Below are 23540 nucleotides of genomic sequence, written 5' to 3'. Positions count from 1 at the left end.
ATGTATAGATGGCGCCGTGCGGCCCCCCCGCCGTGTATTGATAGCGCCGTGCGGCCCCCTGCTGTGTAGAGATGGCGCCGTGCGGCTCCCCGCTGTGTATAGATGGCTACGTGTGGCCTCCCGCTGAGTATAGATGGCGCTGTGCGGCCTCCTGCTGTTTCTGGGGGGGCGCCGTGCGGCCTCCCGCTGTGTATAGATGGCTACGTGCGGCCTCCCGCTGAGTATAGATTGCGCTGTGCGGCCTCCTGTCTCTGGGGGGGGTGCCGTGCGGCCTCCCGCTGTGTATAGATGGCTATGTGCGGCCTCCCGCTGAGTATAGATGGCGCTGTGCGGCCTCCTGCTGTCTCTGGGGGGGGCGCCGTGCGGCATCTATACTCAGCAGGAGGCCGCACGTAGCCATCTATACACGTATACTCAGCAGGAGGCCGCACGTAGCCATCTATACACAGCGGGAGGCCGCACGGCGCCATCTATACACAGCAGGAGGCCGCACGGCGCCATCTATACACAGCAGGCCGCCGCACGGCGCCATCTATACACAGCGGGAGGCCGCACGGCGCCATCTATACACAGCGGGAGGCCACACAGCGCCATCTATACACAGCGGGAGTCTCAGTGCTTTGCAAGAGCAGTCAATAAATTCTGCTTGACTAATTCTGAGCACCATAAAGTCTGGTTCGCTTCTAACCTGCTGTCTTCATTTTCAGCTTGCTGAATTCTAACTCATTTACTGTCATTCGAGACGATGCCTTTGCTGGTCTCTTTCACCTTGAATACCTGTAAGTGCTCCACTTAATGTCATATTTTTGATTCTGTTCTTCTTCATCTTTTGGCATGTGCAATTGTATGAGCAAGTATTCATACGAATTTATGACCTACTTAAACCTTCGAGGACCTTAAATTTTATTCTATCAAATTTTTTTCCAGTTTAAAACTATGGGACATATATGTGCCTTGGTCCTCAAAGGGTTTTTACAGGGGCTGCAAACATAAATACGAAAAAAATAATTCAATTAGTGCTTTTTGTGTTCATTTAATTTTTATTTGAAGTCCATTTTTTTTAATATACCTTGAAATTAAGCCCTACCCCATGGAATGAAGCCCTACCTACATGACATCTGAGAGCTACATGGATCCCGCTTGTGAGGTACCTGTCCATCACTACTATTCAGTTTTAGGGTCCACTCACTAAGCCATATATTCTCTCATGCAAGAGAATAGGGCCAATTATGCTAATGACACTCGGCTTAAACTCTGTCAGAGCTTCAACTGAGTGTGATCCGATTCTCTCGCAGCACAGATATGGAGAAGATGGAGAACTTACTTTCTCCATCTTCTCCATAGTCTCTGTGAGTGTTCATCGGACTGCACTTGGATGACATCCGAGTGCAGTCTAATGTTTTATGTGCACCCATAGACTTGTATGGGTGCACATGGTCCGAATATCGAATGAGATTATTTTCTCATGCCAATAATTGCACTGTCCCATAGTATAACATAGGGCCGAGTCCTATCCGATAAAACATCACATAGCATTCAGCCGTGTTATACGACAGTGTGAGCGAGCCCTTAGAGTCAAGGAATATTTACATGCAGATGATGATATTACTCTCCAAGTGCATATTTTTTAGGCGAGTTCATAGTAAATGCTTTGCCTTTTTGACATGTGATCAACTAAAGAACAAGAAAGATTTAGGACCTCCCCTATAGAGAAACGGAAAATAGTTTGGAGGACTTGCATGTCCTTTTTTATTTATTATGAGAAAATCATAAAAGATCCCGTTTTTTCACCATGCTGTGTCTTTCTGCTGAGGGAGAGGGAGAGAGCTGCCCTATTCAGAGTCTGTAATAAGACCTGCTGACAAAAGTGTTGAAGATACAGTCTAATGTGAATTAACAATGAAAAAAAGTTAATTTCACAAATGGCTTGTATTTTTTTTAATACAAACCTTTTTGTGTTTACAGCTCCTTTAAAGGGAATCTGTCATCAGGTTTTTGCCACCTAATCTGAGAGCAGCATAATGTAGGGTTAGAGGCACTGATTCCAGTAATGTGTCACTTACTGGGCTGCTTAGTGTTGTTTTGATAAAATCATTGATTTGTCAGAAGGTAATTATCACTAGATGACTAGTAAGTTCTGTAGGACCCCACCCCCATCACTGATCAGTAGATTTCTGTGTACACTGAGCATGGGCAGAAAGCTGCCAATCAGTGGTGTGGGTGGGGCTATACAGAGCGCAGCATTCAGAGAGCTGCTAGATCTGCAGCAGATAAAACGGTGATTTGTTAAATGGGTAGTCTAGTGAAATTCTTGCAAATTCTTAAACTAGATGGAAATTGTAAACATTAAAATAGCTGATTATATAATATACTATCAAAATTCCCCACTCTCAGTCATGATGTATCCATTATGAAAGTGTGTCTCGACCCTCGGGATGCTTGAAAACTAATCAGGGGTTCCCTGTACACAGAAACAAATTTTAACAATAGGGAAGGCAAACTGATTTCAGTCTACCCGAAGAAGACGAGCCAAATTATAGAACTGGATAAGAATTACAGAATGCATTACCAGCCCATAGACCAAGCTTTTTGGAGACGATAATGACATTAAGGGTTTCCCAGGAGTGAGAACATTGTTTATGCATCCCCTGCAGTAGTAGGTTGGTCGTGATTGCCTCCTTGGCATTGACTGAACATTCTTATCAACCAAATACAAATTAGCTGTTTCATCATGCAATCTTAAAACCACAACTTAAAAGGAAATGGTGGCTGCAACCTCATGAGCTGCGTCTTTAACTTTACAGAACATTGTTTCAATAGTAAATACAATCCACTGACAGCTACTTAACAAGTGGCATCCTATGGGCGGAGGAGGTGGACGGGCAGACACACCTGCCGCAGGAACTACTCACACATTATAAATCCACCCTACACTGTCTTTATAGGTGAAAGCTTGGATACAGAAAGGGAATAAGGAGACACTCAGTTATGACAGAACACCGCTGGTTGATCACCTCTCCATCTTATGAAAGGTTCGGTTCACTTGTCAGAGAGAGGTCCTCCATACGCAACACTGAAAGCCTGCTGAGCAGTTGGGCAAGTAGATATGCATTGAATGGTTTTAAGTAATTATATGACCTTGTATTGGACTTGCTTAAAATGCTTAGCAGATCTCCTTATTGTAAGAGGACTCTTTTCCCTCAATACACTATATATCATAGTGCTTCTGTTTTAATTGAGCAGTGTATTTTTTAGAGACAGAATGGCTTTTTAATGGAATCCTTTAGGTGACAGGTGACAGCAGAAATATTAGCTAGATCAAGTATTAGCTCTTTTATGGGAACACTATGGTTCTCAGCCATGGAGATATTTGGGCTGGTTCTTTTATTTGGGTACTATGGCAGTTGGAGACAGGGTCACTGTTCTGGGCATGAGCGATGTTGGAGTGATAAGGTGAGTGATGACATTGGTATTTCATTTTTTAATTGGGATTTTGTGTTTATTTGCAAAATACATTAAGGAGATTTAGAAATGCACTTACATCTGGCCTAACTGCATCGAAAATAAAGACACATGGACTAATCCCCATACTTAAGCCAAGAACAGTGAGTAGTAGACTAGATACATGAACCTCGATAAATGTGCCCCATCGCTATACAGAAATGGTAGCTCCTTTCTGCTCACGGTTAGGCCAAGCTCACATGTTCAGTATTTGATCAGTATTTTACATCAGTATTTGTAAGCTAAAACCAGGAGTGGGTGATAAATACAGAAGTGGTGATGTGTTTCTATTATATTTTTCCTCTGATTGTTCCACTTCTAATTTTGGCTTACAAATACTGAGGTAAAATACTGAAAGTGTGAACATGGCCTTAGTAGCAGAGTCCTTGGTTGGGCCTGAGTGGAAATACACTTTTTACAGGGGTTACTCCAATAGGAAAAAAGTTGAGAATAGTTTGTCTGGAACAGGGGGATACGAGCTCTGTGGGCATCACTGGTATGGATGGGCAGTATAGATTAAAGGTGCTGAATTATTAGGTCTCCTAGTGATGGCAGTAGGTCATGTACTGTTCACACCTGTATATTATAATGTACTTCATGATATAATTACAGGGTGGAGAAGGGGAGGAATAAAAGCTTGGGATGACAGATCCTGATTACTGGTATAGCTACATTCACGTCTTCCGTTCAGTGTAATCACTATTACACATTGTGCACCATTTATTACACAATGTTCATCACGCACCCAGAGAACCTCTGTTTTACTACAGCTGAATGTCACATACAAATATACCACATACAACAGCTTTTATGCACAATTCACACTCGGATTTGCCTTATTTTGAAGAATCAAATTAAAGGGGCTGTCCAGGTTTAGGATCAAAGTCTGAAGTAACTAAGTGACTGCAAACGTTTGAATCCTCACAGCGTGTGGACACTAGCGACATGGCAATCATTTTATATAAATTGCAAAAGTGACGTCATAAACTGAATGAACAGAATTGGGCCTTGTTTGGTGAATGTAAAAAATGTCTGCCATAGGGATGTCAAAAGCAAACAGAACAACCACATAACGGATTTGATTTTGTTACATATAGAACACAATATAATAAAAAATTATCGGTGTTTTATATTTGCACCAATTTTAATGAAAAAAGGGTGTTAGTGATGCACATTGCATCACTAACAATGCAATGGGTGCAGTTTACATAGTAGATAAGACATGACAGGTTCCCTTTAAGTTCTTCTCTGCACCTGTGCTACGATTCTCTCATGCGAAAGAATCAGATGACACTCAGGTCAAACCCCGAGAGTCTCCTTACCATAATCGGGCCGATTGTCTCGCATGAGAGAATATACGGGAGCGTGAGAGAGCTCTAGGTAACATCTCTTGAGGTGGTGCACGGCTGTTGAAAGTTGTGCCAAATTCAATTAAACAGTTTATCAATGTCAGTTGTGATGAATCGGGGCCATTGTTCTTTTCTACACAGATCTAAGGTTTGTGCTGATAAAATTAGCAGCATGCAGCAGTCTCGTCCATTTTGTTGATGAGACAGTATTAGTTTTTATGCCAGCCCATTTATGACTTGTGCATGGAGTTATACACAGACCCAGTCTGGTCGGAGGATGGCACCATTCATCTGAACTGTAGACTGTAAGCCCACAAGGGCACGGCCCTCTCCCCTTCGTACCAACTTGTCATTGTTAGTTTGTTCAGTCATTTATATTTGTATTTTGTATGCAACCCCTTCTCATTGGGATCAATGGTGCTCTAAAAATAATAATAATAATGTAGCTGAAAGTCCTACTGCAAAGTAATCAAGCCGTTCTTTTGAATGCATTTCATGATAATTGTGTAGTCAGCCGATCTCCAGGTAAATGAGCAAAACGCTCGTTCACTGCGAAAAATAATCTTTTGAGCTGCACAAAAAATCATTGTTCTCGGCAGCACAACATTCTGTGTAAACAGGACTCAACGGCAGCCTGTGTGTACGGGACGTTCAGTGCTCATCAGACTATTAACCCCTTAACGATTGCCGATACGTATAAAAGCGGTGGCTGATAAGGGGCCTTATTCCCTCATCGCTGCTTTAAAACAGGGATTGGGAATAAGGTTATAGCACCACCAGAGTCCAAAAATCTCTGGGGTCTCAGCTTCCAGGGGTAGCCGAGACCCCGGAGAACACGATCAGGGTTGCATTTTCCGGTCCCCAATCACGTTTATTCAATGAATAATAGTGATCAAGTAAAAAAAAAAGTGTGTCCGCTATTAAAATAATTTCTCTCTCTTCTAACATGATATACAAGTCAGAGGAGAGAGAAATGATGTCCCCAAGCCTTGGTACCTCCTCCATCCCCCAGCCTCCTCTTCCTGAAAAAAAATGGCAGGAACAAGCCCAGTGCACCCGCCGAGATCTGCCTGTAGGCACCCGGCAACAGTAGGGATTTTTCCTATTGGTGCCTTTTGATCACTGTGATAGACTATCGATGTAATCAAAAGCCAAAAATTAGTAAATCATCCCACTGTGTCATCCCCTTAGTCAGCTTACATTTTTTTTATTTTATAATTTTTATTTCTTTCATTCTTTGCAGTTAGGGTTGGGCTTTTTTTTAAAAAGTTTAAAAAAAGGATGACCAGTGTTGAGCGCAAGTGCTCGCTACTTGAGTTTGCATCGGGTGCTCGGGTATGCACCAAGTATCGCGGGTGCTCGAGTGACATGCTCGCGTCTCCTCCCCATATGTTTCGCGACTTAGACAAGACAGCCAAAAAAAACACGCGGGGATTGCCTGCTATACACAGCAATTCCCGAATGTTGTTTTGGGTGTCTAAGAACCATGAAACATGAGGGTCGGAGACTAGAGCATGTCACTCGAGCACCCGCAATACATGGTGCATACCCGAGTACCTGATGCAAACTCAAGTAGCGAGCACTCAAGACTAATGACAACTTATTCAATATGATGACCTAATGTTATCAAATTCTGTGTCGTACCTCTGGCTTCAAAATATTCACTATACCCCTTGATAAAATCCTTGAGGGGTGTAGTTTCCAAAATGGGGTCACTTGTGCGGTGTTTCTGCTGTTTGGGCACCTTAGGGGCCCGGCACATGTGACATGGCGCTCACAATCCATTTCAGCTAATTTGTGTTCCAAAATTCAAATATTGCTCCATCCGCTCCGAGCCCGGCGGTTTATCCACACAGAACTTTTTGACTACATGTAAGATATCGCCGTGCTCATAAGAAAGGGGCTAACAAACTGTGGGGTCCACTTTTTGGGGTTACCTCTTGCAATTGTGAGAAATTTGGGGCTAAATCAAGATTCTAGAGGTAAAATTTACATTTTTTTTATTCCACTTTGCATTAATTCTTGTGTAGCAACTGAAGGATTAAAACATTTCCTGACAACAGTTTTGAAGTCTTTGAGGGGTGTGGTTTTTAAAATGGTCTCACTTTTGGGGAGTTTCCAATATATAGGCCCATCAAAGTCCACTGAAAGCCGAATAGGTCCCTAAGGAAACAGGTTTTGTAAATTTGTTGAAAAAATGAGAAATTTGTGCTAAATTTTAACCCCTTCTAACTTCATAACAAAATAAAATGACGTTTGAAAAATGATGCAGATGTAAAGTAGACATATGGAAAATGTGATTTATTAACTATTTTGTGTGGTAGAACTCTCTGATTTAAGGGCGTATAAATGTTAAGTTTGAAAATTGCAAAATTTTAATTTATTTTTTTTTTATAAATTTTTGATATTTTCAGAAATATACGCAAATCATATCAACCAAAATTTACCACTATCATGAAGTACAATATGTCACGAAAAAACAGTCTCAGAATCAGGGGGATCCGTTGAAGTTATTACCTCATGAAGTGACAGTGGTCAGAATTGTAAAATTTGGCTTGGTCAGGAAGGTGAAAATTAGCTCCATCACTAAAGGGTTAAACTGTCTGTGGTCAGGGTGGTTAGATATTATTTAGCATTATAGCACCATTTACTCCATGGCGTTTTACATATGAAAAAGGAAAACATACAAAAACAATTACAATGATCTTCAACAAAACGTGACGGTGACTGGTACAGGAGGAGAGAAGACCCTGACTGCGAGGGGTCAGAGTCTACAAGGGATGGGTGAGGATATAAACTGACGTTAGGGAGTTCACTACTGTAGACAATGAATCCGATGTACAAAGGACATAAACAAAGCCCAGGTCCGCTGACTGGCCGTCATTCTCTCCTGGTGTAAGGAGCTTGTGATGGACGCAGGTGCGAGCTACAGACGCAGGGGCGAGCTACGGACGCAGGGGCGAGCTACGGACGCAGGGGCGAGCTACGGACGCAGGGGCGAGCTATGAAGGGGCGAGCTACAGACGCAGGGGCGAGCTATGAAGGGGCGAGCTACAGACACAGGGGCGAGCTTTGAAGGGGCGAGCTACAGACGCAGGGGCGAGCTACGGACGCAGGGGCGAGCTATGAAGGGGCGAGCTACAGACGCAGGGGCGAGCTATGAAGGGGCGAGCTACAGACACAGGGGCGAGCTTTGAAGGGGCGAGCTACAGACGCAGGGGCGAGCTACGGACGCAGGGGCGAGCTATGAAGGGGCGAGCTACGGACGCAGGGGAGAGCTTTGAAGGGGCGAGCTACGGACGCAGGGGCGAGCTTTGAAGGGGCGAGCTACAGACGCAGGGGCGAGGTATGAAGGGGCGAGCTACGGACGCAGGGGAGAGCTTTGAAGGGGCGAGCTACAGACGCAGGGGCGAGGTATGAAGGGGCGAGCTACGGACGCAGGGGAGAGCTTTGAAGGGGCGAGCTACGGACGCAGGGGAGAGCTTTGAAGGGGCGAGCTACGGACGCAGGGGAGAGCTTTGAAGGGGCGAGCTACGGACGCAGAGGAGAGCTTTGAAGGGGCGAGCTACGGACGCAGGGGCGAGGTATGAAGGGGCGAGCTACGGACGCAGGGGCGAGGTATGAAGGGGCGAGCTACGGACGCAGGGGCGAGCTACGGACGCAGGGGCGAGCTACGGACGCAGGGGCGAGCTACGGACGCAGGGGCGAGCTACGGACGCAGGGGCGAGCTACGGACGCAGGGGCGAGCTATGGCCAGTGTGGAGCCTGTGGCCTGCAGTTCTCACGCTCAGACCCCGTGGATACGGCCGTACAGTACAGCAACCTGCACAGACACGGCTCCCGCCAGCAGTGCCGGCCCCTCCCCCATGCCCATAAGCGGAGCCCGCCGCCTACATGTCGTGGGTTGTTATTTCTCCAGTCCCCGGTTCTCCAGTAAAATGCTGAGCGCCTGCAGAGCTCCGGACGTGCCTGTAATTCCAGTGTCGCGGGCTCGTCCTCCGCTCTCATCGCGCTCACGGCCGGAGCCTGCAGCGCCCGTGTGCAGTGCGTGTGGTGAGGAGAGCTCGGAGCCGCGCCAGCACATCCCCGGGACTGCTGAGGAGCCAGGATGTCCTCCCTGTACAGCCGCTCCAAGGACTACACGAAATCCAGGATCTCTCAGTCGGACTCTCCGCCCTCCTCCCCTTCACCGACGGCAAAGACGTTTTATGTACGAAACTTTCCGTTTTATGTGCTGTGTGTCCCGGCTGTGCCCGCCGCTCACCGACTGCTGCCTCGCACTGCTCTACCCGGGAAGGGTCACCCGCTGTGCCAGGGGATTCCCACCGCATATAAGTGCCTGAGTGCGGGGTCCCTGCTCCGAGGTGAGGGCGCCCTGCTACACAGGGATGACGCCCCCGGGGAGACCTGGATGGGGCACGTGCTGAGGGAAACCTTGGGGCTTACTGCTGCACCAGCACTGGGCTAATGGCACTGGGATATTGTCCCTGGCACTGAGCTAATGGCACTGGGATATTGTCCCTGGCACTGAGCTAATGGCACTGGGATATTGTCCCTGGCACTGAGCTAATGGCACTGGGATATTGTCCCTGGCACTGGGGTATTGGCACTGGGATATTGTCCCTGGCACTGGGATATTGTCCGGGCACTGAGCTAATGGCACTGGGATATTGTCCCTGGCACTGGGATATTGTCCGGGCACTGAGCTAATGGCACTGGGATATTGTCCCTGGCACTGGGATATTGTCCGGGCACTGAGCTAATGGCACTGGGGTATTGTCCCTGGCACTGGGATATTGTCCCTGGCACTGGGATATTGTCCCTGGCACTGAGCTAATGGCACTGGGGTATTGTCCGGGCACTGAGCTAATGGCACTGGGATATTGTCCCTGGCACTGGGATATTGTCCGGGCACTGAGCTAATGGCACTGGGGTATTGTCCCTGGCACTGGGATATTGTCCCTGGCACTGGGATATTGTCCCTGGCACTGAGCTAATGGCACTGGGGTATTGTCCGGGCACTGAGCTAATGGCACTGTGGTATTGTCTGGGCACTGAGCTAATGGCACTGGGGTATTGTCCCTGGCACTGGGATATTGTCCCTGGCACTGAGCTAATGGCACTGGGGTATTGTCCGGGCACTGAGCTAATGGCACTGGGGTATTGTCCGGGCACTGAGCTAATGGCACTGGGATATTGTCCCTGGCACTGGGATATTGTCCCTGGCACTGAGCTAATGGCACTGGGGTATTGTCCGGGCACTGAGCTAATGGCACTGTGGTATTGTCCGGGCACTGAGCTAATGGCACTGGGATATTGTCCCTGGCACTGAGCTAATGGCACTGGGGTATTGTCCGGGCACTGAGCTAATGGCACTGGGGTATTGTCCGGGCACTGAGCTAATGGCACTGGGGTATTGTCCGGGCACTGAGCTAATGGCACTGGGGTATTGTCCCTGGCACTGGGATATTGGCTCTGGCACTATGTTACTTTCACTGGCACTGAGCTACTGGTTCTGAGCAATTGGTGCTGACGTTGACCTATTGTCACTTGCACTAAGCTATTATCACTGGCCATGAGCTTTTGTGTTGCACAGAGCACCCAGCTATTGTCACTGGCACTGAGCTACTGATACTGAGCTCTTGTCACTGGCACTGCGCGTCTTGTATGTGCAGAGGGATAGTATTGTACCACACATGCCCGGTCCTGGCGCATCACTGATCTATTGCACTACATGTTTACAGGCTCACACCTTGTATCACTGGTGCAGCATGGTCTCCAAGCTGCTGTGTCACAGGCACAGCGGGTTTCTTAACTGAATTATTTGGTCACATATACCCTGGTGTTTTTATATAACCCATATAGAAGCTCCCCTCCATTGCCAGCCCTGTGCTTCTGGGATACAATATCCTAGTGATGGTGCCAGGGCGTACAATGTACACAATGTAGTGAGTAGCACAGTGTCTACCACAATCCAGTACACCTTCGACCAGCTGAATGATGTTTCTATTCTTGGGCATAGAACATGTGATTGGCAGTTACAGTATTGTGCATGGGATAGAGTGCCAGCCGTGTGCATTTCACCTGCTGAGCAGGTAGTGGCACGGACCTTGCTGAGCACAGGGCTAGCATCCTTGCTTGGCTGTTTTATCGAACATGTATGGGATTGTGCATGTGTGGTACAATAGCTCAGACATGGTGCCAGAGTTCACACAGTCACTAGATCACATCCACACAAGACTGGCATCATCACACAGCTTTACTGCCACCTTTGTGTTAGTGATCATAAACATGTCTCACTGTATTACAGTCAATGAGACAATGTATTAAAGGGAATCTGTCACCAGGTTTTTGCCACCTCATCTAAGAGCAGCATAATGTAGGGACAGAGACCCTAATTCCAAAGATGTATCAGTTACTGGGCTGCTTGCTGTAGTTTTGATAATCTCCTGCTGATAAGCCTGTGTGCCCACGATGTGTTTTTTAAGCTTTTCCGCAGTGGCAGAAACGCTTAAAAAACGCATGGTAGAAGGCCTGCCATGTTCTCCAATGATAATCCGCATGTGCTGTGCACATGCTGCGGAAATTTCCGCTGCGGGTTATCATTGCGGAAAAAAACGCAGCACTACCAATTATTTTGCGGAAGTGCTGCTTTTTCGCCGCCATTGACTTGCATTAGAACGCGTGCATTCTGCTTCACTAGATAAGCACATGTGGAATACATGCGTTCAATGTGCGCAGGTGTGGAGGACAGGAGACTCTCATCCGGACCCGGGTACCATAGAAACTGTAAAAAAAAAAAAAAAAAAAAAAAAGAAGAATAGAATAAAAAATATACATTATACTCACCTTCTGATGGCCCCCGGTCTCCTTGTCTGTGCTTGCCGGCAGATCGCGATGTACTGAAGGACCTGTGCTGATGTCATAGTCATGTGACGGGTCACGCAATGCTGACGTCGGCAGGTCCTTCAGTCTACCGCGATCTGTCGGAAGCCAGGACGGAGTGAAGCAAGACTGCGGGGGCGATCGGAAGGGAAGTATAGATTTATTTTTTACCATTCTTTAAGGTCACACTATATAAATCCATGCTGTTAGCATGGATTTATATAGTGTGACCAAGTTGTCAAGCACTTTCCAAGTGATGCTAAAATCGCTTGTCAACCCGCATGCGGAAATGCATGTGAAGAAATCTTCACATCCGCATGTCCCTGGCAGGAAAAACGCATGTACAATCCGCATGTACAATCCACATGTACAATCCGCATGCGTTTTTTCTGCCAGGGGAGATGCAGAAACACTCAGGAAAAATCCGGAGCATTTCTGCATTGTGGGCACATAGCCTAAAACAGATTTTAGCACTACAGGACTAACAAACGTGCTGTCATGTAGTCCTCCATATTGATGAGTTACACAGCAAGCTGCCAATCAGTGCTGTGCGCCGGGGTTATACAGAACTCAGCACAGAACTTTTAGATCTTCAGCAGATAAAACAGTGATTTGTATCAAATCTGTAGGAAAGAGCCTAATAAGTGATACATCACTAGAATCGGGGCTATGCTGCTCCCAGATGGGGTAGCAAAAACCTGGTGGCAAATTCCCTTTAAAAACACACATAAGTATCTCAAGTGCACAGGGCTTTCACTGTCATGGAGTCATTGGCTCGGAAATGCCTTGGGCTAACACTGTCACTGTGTCACAAATCCACAGGGCTTGTCCCATCACTGAGCTATTGTATCACACGTGCACTGAACTTGTACCATCATTGAGCTATTGTATCACACGTGCACTGGGCTTGTACCATCACTGAGCTATTGTATCACACGTGCCCAATGCTTGTACCATCACTGAGCTATTGTATCACACGTGCACTGGGCTTGTACCATCATTGAGCTATTGTATCACACGTGCACTGGGCTTGTACCATCATTGAGCTATTGTATCACACGTGCACTGGGCTTGTACCATCATTGAGCTATTGTATCACACGTGCACTGGACTTGTACCATCACTGAGCTATTGTATCACACGTGCACTGGGCTTGTACCATCACTGAGCTATTGTATCACACGTGCCCAATGCTTGTACCATCACTGAGCTATTGTATCACACGTGCACTGGGCTTGTACCATCACTGAGCTATTGTATCACACGTGCCCAATGCTTGTACCATCACTGAGCTATTGTATCACACGTGCACTGGGCTTGTACCATCACTGAGCTATTGTATCACATGTGCACTGGGCTTGTACCATCATTGAGCTATTGTATCACACGTGCACTGGGCTTGTACCATCACTGAGCTATTGTATCACACGTGCCCAATGCTTGTACCATCACTGAGCTATTGTATCACACGTGCACTGAACTTGTACCATCATTGAGCTATTGTATCACACGTGCACTGGACTTGTACCATCACTGAGCTATTGTATCACACGTGCCCAATGCTTGTACCATCACTGAGCTATTGTATCACACGTGCACTGGGCTTGTACCATCATTGAGCTATTGTATCACACGTGCACTGGGCTTGTACCATCACTGAGCTATTGTATCACACGTGCACTGGGCTTGTACCATCACTGAGCTATTGTATCACACGTGCACTGGGCTTGTACCATCACTGAGCTATTGTATCACACGTGCACTGGACTTGTACCATCACTGAGCTATTGTATCACACGTGCACTGGACTTGTACCATCACTGAGCTATTGTATCACACGTGCACTGGACTTGTACCATCACTGAGCTATTGTATCACACGTGCACTGGACTTGTACCATCACTGAGCTATTGTATCACACGTGCACTGGACTTGTACCATCACTGAGCTATTGTATCACACGTGCCCAATGCTTGTACCATCACTGAGCTATTGTATCACACGTGCACTGGGCTTGTACCATCACTGAGCTATTGTATCACACGTGCACTGGGCTTGTACCATCACTGAGCTATTGTATCACACGTGCCCAATGCTTGTACCATCACTGAGCTATTGTATCACACGTGCACTGGGCTTGTACCATCACTGAGCTATTGTATCACACGTGCACTGGGCTTGTACCATCACTGAGCTATTGTATCACACGTGCACTGGGCTTGTACCATCACTGAGCTATTGTATCACACGTGCACTGGACTTGTACCATCACTGAGCTATTGTATCACACGTGCACTGGACTTGTACCATCACTGAGCTATTGTATCACACGTGCACTGGACTTGTACCATCACTGAGCTATTGTATCACACGTGCACTGGACTTGTACCATCACTGAGCTATTGTATCACACGTGCCCAATGCTTGTACCATCACTGAGCTATTGTATCACACGTGCACTGAACTTGTACCATCATTGAGCTATTGTATCACACGTGCACTGGACTTGTACCATCACTGAGCTATTGTATCACACGTGCCCAATGCTTGTACCATCACTGAGCTATTGTATCACACGTGCACTGGGCTTGTACCATCACTGAGCTATTGTATCACACGTGCACTGGGCTTGTACCATCACTGAGCTATTGTATCACACGTGCACTGGGCTTGTACCATCACTGAGCTATTGTATCACACGTGCACTGGACTTGTACCATCACTGAGCTATTGTATCACACGTGCACTGGACTTGTACCATCACTGAGCTATTGTATCACACGTGCACTGGACTTGTACCATCACTGAGCTATTGTATCACACGTGCACTGGGCTTGTACCATCACTGAGCTATTGTATCACACGTGCACTGGACTTGTACCATCACTGAGCTATTGTATCACACGTGCACTGGACTTGTACCATCACTGAGCTATTGTATCACACGTGCACTGAACTTGTACCATCATTGAGCTATTGTATCACACGTGCACTGGACTTGTACCATCACTGAGCTATTGTATCACACGTGCACTGGACTTGTACCATCACTGAGCTATTGTATCACACGTGCACTGGACTTGTACCATCACTGAGCTATTGTATCACACGTGCACTGGGCTTGTGCAATTGTGCATGACCTTTAACATCACTGAGTTAAAAATGTTTTCCCTACATCTGCAGTAACACGCCACTCCCCTGCTTCCTGTCTGTCAGGAAGAGGAGGTGCTGCTGCTTGATTGACTGTGCGCTCTAGGATGTTACAAGCAGAGGCAGCTTTGCCTGTGCAGCATCGGAGGAGCGCAGGGGCACTGAAGCTCGCTGGATCCAGTGATCCACTCAGCTTTACAGGAGCATTTACAAGCTCTATTGGAAAGCGCTTGTAAGCAGTGTGTACCTTGCCTGGGAGATCGGTAACTGCTGATAGGCTGAAGCAGTGGCCAGTAACCTAGGCAATGAGCTGTAAACTATAAAATGAAAAATCTCCACTGTGAAAAGAGATCGATTTTTAATCACTAGTAAATTGCAAAGTTCCTGTTTTTTACAAGTACTTTGAAATTTTCACCATATATGATGATGAGATTAAACCTTTAAGGTGCAATTTGATGGCTGAAGGTGGCCCGTATACTAGTCAATCTGTGCTTGTTTCGTGGCCTGTTTTTCCCGGGACTACGAAAACTGATGCGAACAGAACGCTTGTTAATACAATCACTCTGTTCCTCTGCAGCATACATGTCAAACTCCACCCGTGGGCCAAATCTATGTGGGGCCCATTATTCTGTACGGAGGACTATGTGGGGCCCATTATTCTGTACGGAGGACTATGTGGGGCCCATTATTCTGTACGGAGGACTATGTGGGGCCCATTATTCTGTACGGAGGACTATGTGGGGCCCATTATTCTGTACGGAGGACTATGTGGGGCCCATTATTCTGTACGGAGGACTATGTGGGGCCCATTATTCTGTACGGAGGACTATGTGGGGCCCATTATTCTGTACGGAGGACTATGTGGGGCCCATTATTCTGTACGGAGGACTATGTGGGGCCCATTATTCTGTACGGAGGACTATGTGGGGCCCATTATTCTGTACGGAGGACTATGTGGGGCCCATTATTCTGTACGGAGGACTATGTGGGGCCCATTATTCTGTACGGAGGACTATGTGGGGCCCATTATTCTGTACGGAGGACTATGTGGGGCCCATTATTCTGTACGGAGGACTATGTGGGGCCCATTATTCTGTACGGAGGACTATGTGGGGCCCATTATTCTGTACGGAGGACTATGTGGGGCCCATTATTCTGTACGGAGGACTATGTGGGGCCCATTATTCTGTACGGAGGACTATGTGGGGCCCATTATTCTGTACGGAGGACTATGTGGGGCCCATTATTCTGTACGGAGGACTATGTGGGGCCCATTATTCTGTACGGAGGACTATGTGGGGCCCATTATTCTGTATGGAGGACTATGTGGGGCCCATTATTCTGTATGGAGGACTATGTGGGGCCCATTATTCTGTACGGAGGACTATGTGGGGCCCATTATTCTGTACGGAGGACTATGTGGGGCCCATTATTCTGTACGGAGGACTATGTGGGGCCCATTATTCTGTATGGAGGACTATGTGGGGCTCATTATACTTTATACTGGTTGGCCCGTCACTTTGCCCCAAGTTTTTCATTTTGGCCCTCTGTGTGTTTGAGTTTGACATCCCTGCTCTACAGCTTTCTGTAATCATCTGTACCTTCCCCATTCACATGAGGTGATGTACTACTGATAATGATGTTTTGGTTTTTTGGCAAGCATTAACGATGTGATAACCCAAAATTGAGCACTTTGCTTGTTCGTTGGGTTTACACAGTCGATAATCGGAATCCATTTGTCTGACACAACGGCTCAACTTTTACTATCACTGAGTTATTGTATGACCATTTCATAGCGCTAGCAATATCATGGAGCTTTTGTATAAAAAATGGTGAATTCCTACTCCTCAGAACCGTGCGTGGCTAACACCTTATATGAGCCATTGCTGAGTTCACATTTTATGGTCCTGGAAAATGATTTTCTATTTGCTTTGACTTCCATACTATTTTTATTCCTTCGCTTATACAGCTCATCCTTGTCTTGTCCTAATATGGAATTACAAGCACAGCCTTGCGCAAAATGTGTGCTGGAGGCTGCCCGGCTGCTCATGGCTCGGCTTTCCCTTTTACGTAACACAGCTGTTTGGGGTCCAGGGAAAAGAACATCTTCTAAAAGTTAGCTAGTCACAGAGCTATAGCTTTGGTGTTTATAACCACAAGAGTAATGAGAATTTCCTATGAAGGGTTAAGCCAGTGTTAGACATAGCTTCATAGTGACCCTGAGAGCACGGTTCACATCTGCATTAGGCCTCATTTAGGTGTCTGTGGATCACATACGTGTTCCATCTTCCACATTATGTGGCTGTTCCATGTCTTTTTGCAGACCATGTGTGCAGAAAAAAATCCTAGAGACGTTCGTTTTTTGATCTGAGTTAATGATAAAAATTACCCACACAAGTCTATGGGATGGCGTCCGTATGCTGTCCGTGATCAGCTTTGCATAGAATAGGATATTTTTTCATATGTGAAAATCACTGCTGGTAAAAACTTGACACACGGACCAAACACTGGTGAAAATCAGTCGGTGTTTTTACAGTTGAAACCAGAAGTTGACATACACTATATAAAAAGACACATATGCATGTTTTTCTGTAATACACCACACGAAACGCGTGTTGGGGATTTCTTATGCTGGGCGCTCTGATTTCTATTTATGGGTAAGAGTGCAATACTATAAATACAATAATGAACTGGAGTTTTCTGTAGTTCTTATCTATGCATACCACATCACCATCTTGTTATGGCTATTAGGCCTTTTACACATTAATGAAGTGTTATGTGCCGTGCATATATGATTTCTCATTTGAGACTGGCACTATTTGCACTTCAGCCCTATTACTATTTGTATCATCTATTGTATCATCTTTATATTGATAAGCTGCCCCGCTTGGTTGTCTAAGTCGTCTTTTTTATATGTTATTTGTCTTATATGTTAAATAAAGTGTGTTGTTACTTTTGCCAAAAAACTCTGATTTTGGTGCATTTTCTTACATGTTTTTCTCAATATCTGACATGAAATCAGAATAAACCTTTCCCCGTTTTAGGTCAATTAGAATTACCATCATTTTTAATATTTGCCCAATGCCATAATAATGAGAGAGAGTTTTAAGGCATTTTTATTACTTAGTGCAAAGTCAAAAGTTTACATACATTTCATTAGTATTTGGTACCATTGCCCTTAAACTGAATGACTTGGGTCAAATGTTTGGGATATCCTTCCAGAAGCTTCTCACAAGAGTTGGCCGGAATTTGGGCCCATTCCCCTGACAAAACTGGTGTAACTAATCCAGGTTTGTAGGTCACCTTGCTCGCGGCCTTTTCAGCGTTGCCAAAAATTATCAATAAGATTGAGATCAGGGCTTTGTGATGGCCACTCCAAAACATTCACTTTGCTATCCTTAAGCCACTTTGTTACCATTTTGTCAATATGCTTCGGGTCATTGTCCATTTGGAAGACCCATTTCCGCCCAAGCTTTTACTTCCTGGCTGATGTCTTGAGATGTTGCTTCATTATTGCCACATAATCTTCTTTTCTCATGATGCCATCTATTTTCTGAAGTACACCAGTCCCTCCTACAGCAAAACAACCCCACAACATGATGCTGCTACCCCCATGTTTCACAGTTGGGATGGTGTTCTTAAGCTTCCAAGCGTCTGCCTTTTTCCTCCAAATGTAACGATGGTCATTATGCCCAAAAAGTTCAATTTTAGTTTCATCAGACCACAGGACATGTCTCCAAAAATGAAGGTATTTGTTCCTGTGTACATTTATTTGCAAACATTAATCTGGCTTTTTCATGTTTCTTTGGGAGTAATGGCTTCTTCCTGGCAGGGTGGCCTTTCAGCCCATGTTGATACAGTACTTGTTTCACTGTGGATATTGACACAATCTTACCAGCTTCCGCCATCATCTTCACAAGGTCTTTTGCTTTCGTCCTTGGGTTGATATGCACATGTGGGACCAAAGCACGTTCATCTCTGGGACACAGAACCCATCTCCTTCCTGAGCTGTATGATGGCTGGACATTCCCATCTGGTCTGTACTTGGGTATAATTGTTTGTATAGATGAACGAGGCACCTTCAGGTATCTTGAAATTGTACCCAAGGATGAGCCAGACTTGTACAAGTCCACAATTCTCTTCCTGATATCTTGGCTGATGTCCTTACTTTCCCATGATGCTACACAAAGAAGCAGTGTGTTTCAGGTGTGCATTAAAATACATCTACAGGTGTGTCTCTAATTAACTCAGATGTTGCCAAAAACACAGAGGCTTCCAAACACATGACATCATCATATGGGCAGTCCAGAATTGTTTAAAAGCATAGTAATCTTAGTGTATGTAAACTTTTTCACTCTGCCGTAAGTAATAAAAATGCCTTAAAACATTCTCTCCCTCTCATTATTCTGGCATATGGCAAATATTAAAAATTATGGTAATCCTAATTGACCTAAAACAGGAAAGGTTTATACTGATTTCATGTCAAATATTGAGAAAAACATGCATATGTGTCTTTCCATATAGTGTATGTAAATTTCTGGTTTCAACTGTAGAAATGAGAAAAATCTCCATATGAGGCCTTAGAGGCCCTGTTCTGAGCCCATCACATTGGATAGATGAAAGAGAACGGCAGGTGTCGATGGTCCTGTGGATAACATCACTGCATGCATGATTCTGGTCCATTTTACAGAACATTGCACACAATAGAAGGCAGCTCCCGCACCATGTCACAATGAGGGGCGGCAAACACTGATCTGCACACAGCCATTCATGTCCATAATTTGCACACAACTGTCGCAATTTGACGTCTGAATCCGACGTAAGCCCTCTTGCCTGTTGGCAGTGTAATAACACACCTCCGGCTCTATCCACATCTGCGTTGGCGGCTCTTTTGCAGATCCCAATATATTTCACACAATATGCAGTGTAATTTTTCACCTCCAAACATCAGACACCATAATGAAACCTGGAGGACCCTATTATACTTGCCTTTGGTGTCTTTTTTTCTGCTTCTATAATGATGCTGAACAATGAACTTGACAATGCCGATTTACGTCCAGGCTTACTCTGCACCACCCAGCTGACACCCATTAGTGCATATATTCAGTCCTTTTGCCACATTTGGAGGGGGGGGTACCACGTGCTGTGGTCTCCTGACCCCGGTGTTGCTGTGAATGGAGAGATATTTGCACATTCAATGCTCTCATGAGATAGAGGATCCCCATTCTCAAGATAAATGTGGGTTGCATCTTTCGGATCTGCAATGATTGGACATTTCCTCTGCCATAAATGTCTGTGAGGGGAATATCTCTATTTAGGAGCACGCTTCTCTGACTCCCGACGTCCTGCTTGATAGTTCAGGCCAACTGCATAGTAGAGCCGCCGGCTATAGGTGCGCTTTACTATGCTGCCAGCAGGAGCAGCTTGGCCTCTGCAGCATCGGAGGAGCTAAGGGGCACTGAAGCTGGCCGGATCTAGCAATCTGGCCATCTCGAGAACATCGCTTACAAGTACACCCTCCTTGCCAAGGAAACCGGCCGTCTCTGACAGGCTGCAATGGTGGCAGGTAACCAGAAAATACCCAGGAAAAAAATCTCTCCATTTATGAGAATGGAGATTTTTATTAACTGGTAAATTGGAAAGTTGCTCATTTTTTAGAAGCCATTTAAATGTTACCCATTAATGACAAAACCCTTTTAAAAGCCAATAGGATTTTACCTTTTACATTTTTAGAGGCCTTTTAGTAAATAAAAGCAGCAACCTAATCAGTTGTTATGGTACACTCTCCCTACGTAATAGTCTTGACAAATCTCTCCAGTTGATCATATTTTAAAGAGATTCTGTCACCAGGTTTTTGCCACCTAATCTGAGAGCAGCATAATGTAGAAAAGGAGACCCTGGTTCCAGTGATGTGTCACTTACTGGGCTGCTTGCTGTAGTTTTCATAAAATTGTTGTTTTATTAGCAGGATATTATCACTAGAGGACAAATAAATCTACTGCCATGTAGTCCTTCATATTCATGAGCTCTGTATATCCCCCCCACTGATTGGAGGTTTTCTGTCTACACTGTACATGGGCGGAAAGCTGCCAATCAGTGATGTGGGCGAGGGTATACAGAGCTCGGCATTCAGAGAACTGCTAGATCTGCAGCAGAGTAAAGTTTTGTTTTTTTGGCAAAATGACAACCAACAGCCCAGTAAGTGACATATCACTGGAATCTTGGTCTCTGCCCCTACATCATGCTGCTCTCAAATTAGGCAGCGAAAACCTGGTGCCGATTCCCTTTAAGTGACTATATACAGTACATCTTTTGTCTTATCCATACTTCCCTTCACTTCTCTTGTTAATAGTAGGACTCAAATTGCACAGTAGCCAAAAGCTACCGCCATCCCTCTTTACACACTCATACAAAGTAGTCCTAAGCAATGCAAAATATGCTTTAACTCCGTCTGCCCAAAAACGTATACCCCTTCCTTTTGCCTTTTGTTGGCTGTTGCATGTGGTACTCTCAGTGTCTGTAGGGGCAGTCAGCTGGTTGGGGATGCTGGCGCCAGGACCCAATTTTCTAGTCTCCGCTGAGCCCCAGTTTTGTCTGGCCCTTCTTTCAAAGGGTTTCCATTTACTGAGCTGCAAACAGGATACTAAAGAATTTCTCTAAAATTGACATGGTTTGTAAAGCTTCAAAAAGACGCAAGTCTTTCCAGTTGAGGCCACTATCCTCCACTGTAAGGGTGTTTCTTTTTGTTAGAGGAGGTTGACCACTACTCGGACAACCTTAGCTCTTAAATACTATATTTTCCTGTGTAAATTTAAAAATAACATGTACTCGCCTCCCGCAACGGCGCTGCTCCAGCGATGTCTGTGCCAGGGCTCACGTGACATGGTTGCAGTGCACACATGGCATAACCAATCAGCTGCTGCCAATGGGCTGCAGTTCTCACGTTTTATTTGGGTGGCCTATGTCATGTGAGCCCTGGGAGGTCCGACATCGCTGGAATGGTGCAGGAGTTGAGTATCAGTTATCTTTATTTTACATTTTTATAGTATTTAAGGAGGGGTTGTACAAGAAGTGGATAACCCTTTAAGGATGCATGTGTGACTGATTGTGCAAGGATTGCCATTTTTTTTAATTCCATAACTAAACCTTGGCAACAAACTAATTTGTGACCCAAATTACCAGGGACCACAGATGACACGAAGATGGGCATGGATGGGTACTAGATATTTCAGGATTTACTGTATGTAACATAAAGTTGTTACATCCACTCAACAAAATACTTCTCCATAAATAGAATAAATGGTTATTTTTCATTCTCCAGAAGAATAGAAGTACACTATTCATCATGAGGGTGCAGGGAAGTGAAAACTACCTTGAGAACATTTCTACAGACCCCTGGCCTAAACTCATGTACAATTCATTAATAGTTTAGTGAAGAATTGGTAGAATTAGGAGTGTATATCAAAGAAAAGGTTTCAATTGTGTTTTTAAAATATCAAATGAAAATTATGTGAATTTTCACAAAAAAATAAAACCTGTTTACGTGTGCTTATCCACATTTACGATAATGCAATATTGTGAAGTGAGTTTTGTTTCCCCACCCTTTCCTTCAATAAATTACCCAAAATTCACTTATGATGTGAAAATGATATTTTAGTTAATAGCAGGTGACAATGCATAGAAAGAGCCTTACTGATGCTTAAAGGGAATTTGTCAGCAGGTTTTGCTATGTAATCTGATGACCGTATAAGGTAGGGGTTAAAACACAGAATTCACTGATGTGTCACATATGAGGCTGTGTGCTGTTGTTTACTTAGACTGAATGTCCTGTCACTCTGACATCATTGCTGTGACTAGCTGCGTCGGGTTTACAAGTCCTACTCTGCACTCTCCTGTGATAAGCAGCTCACTGTCTATAGACAATGAGATAGCTTTCTCAGTTCTGCTCCTTTGCTAAATCTAAAAGCTTTGATTGTGCCAGAACGGCTGCACCCAGTAAACCAAGTGATACATCACTGGATTCAGGGTCTCTTTCTGTACATTATGCTGCTCTCAGTTGATGTAGCGAAAACCTGCTGACAGATTACCTTTCAATAGTTTACCAACCATACATGTGAGACCGATTTTACAAGGCTGTAATATGTTAAAGGAAATTTGTCAACAGGTTTTTCGTATGCCGTCTGAGAGCAGCTTGATGTAGGGGCAAAGACCCTGATTCCAGCCATGTATCACTTACTGGGCTGCATTCTCTGAATGTTGAGCTCTATATAATCCCAGCCCACACCACAGATTGGCAGCTTTCTGTGTACTCTGTGCATAGGCAGAAAGCTTCCAGTCAGTGGTGGGGTTATACAGAGCTCAATAATATGGAGGGCTATATAGCAGCAGGTTTACTAGTCCCATAATTATAGTCTCCTACCGATTAAAAACAGGGATTTTATCATAATTACAGCGAACAGCCCAGTAAGTGGTACCTTGCTGGAATCTGGGTCTCTGTTTCTACGTTATGCTGCTTTCAGATTACGTGGTGGAAACCTGGTGACAGATTCCCTTTGAGCGGCTGAGGTGCCGTTTCAATGTAGTAATGTCAGGAAGAGATGAGAATCGATTTTTAAATTCTAGTGCTTGACGCTGACTGAAAAGACTTATTACCTA

The 23540-nt window shown here is 45.2% G+C and overlaps 1 protein-coding gene across 5 annotated transcripts in view; it reads left to right on the top strand.

Annotated features, from left to right (window-relative positions):
- The first annotated feature begins 2916 nt into the window (after positions 1-2916).
- PPP1R12B (protein phosphatase 1 regulatory subunit 12B) overlaps positions 2917-23540 on the top strand; it is a 59839-nt gene continuing 39215 nt past the window's right edge. For 2 of the 5 annotated variants that reach the window (XM_073666850.1, XM_073666853.1), the window contains exon 1: positions 8753-9060. In XM_073666850.1, coding sequence (XP_073522951.1) covers positions 8789-9060 — 272 coding nt within the window. In that variant the 5' untranslated portion in view covers positions 8753-8788. Of the gene's footprint in view, positions 3097-8748; positions 9061-23540 lie in introns of those variants that run through there. The other 3 variants (XM_073666851.1, XM_073666852.1, XM_073666849.1) reach the window with 3 other exon arrangements.

The sequence above is a fragment of the Phyllobates terribilis genome, unplaced genomic scaffold (assembly GCF_046119375.1).
Source record: "Phyllobates terribilis strain yellow unplaced genomic scaffold, ASM4611937v1 Scaffold_2__4_contigs__length_985480577, whole genome shotgun sequence".
In the NCBI taxonomy this organism is placed as follows: Eukaryota; Metazoa; Chordata; class Amphibia; order Anura; family Dendrobatidae; genus Phyllobates; species Phyllobates terribilis.
This window is presented reverse-complemented; position numbering and strand designations above follow the sequence as displayed.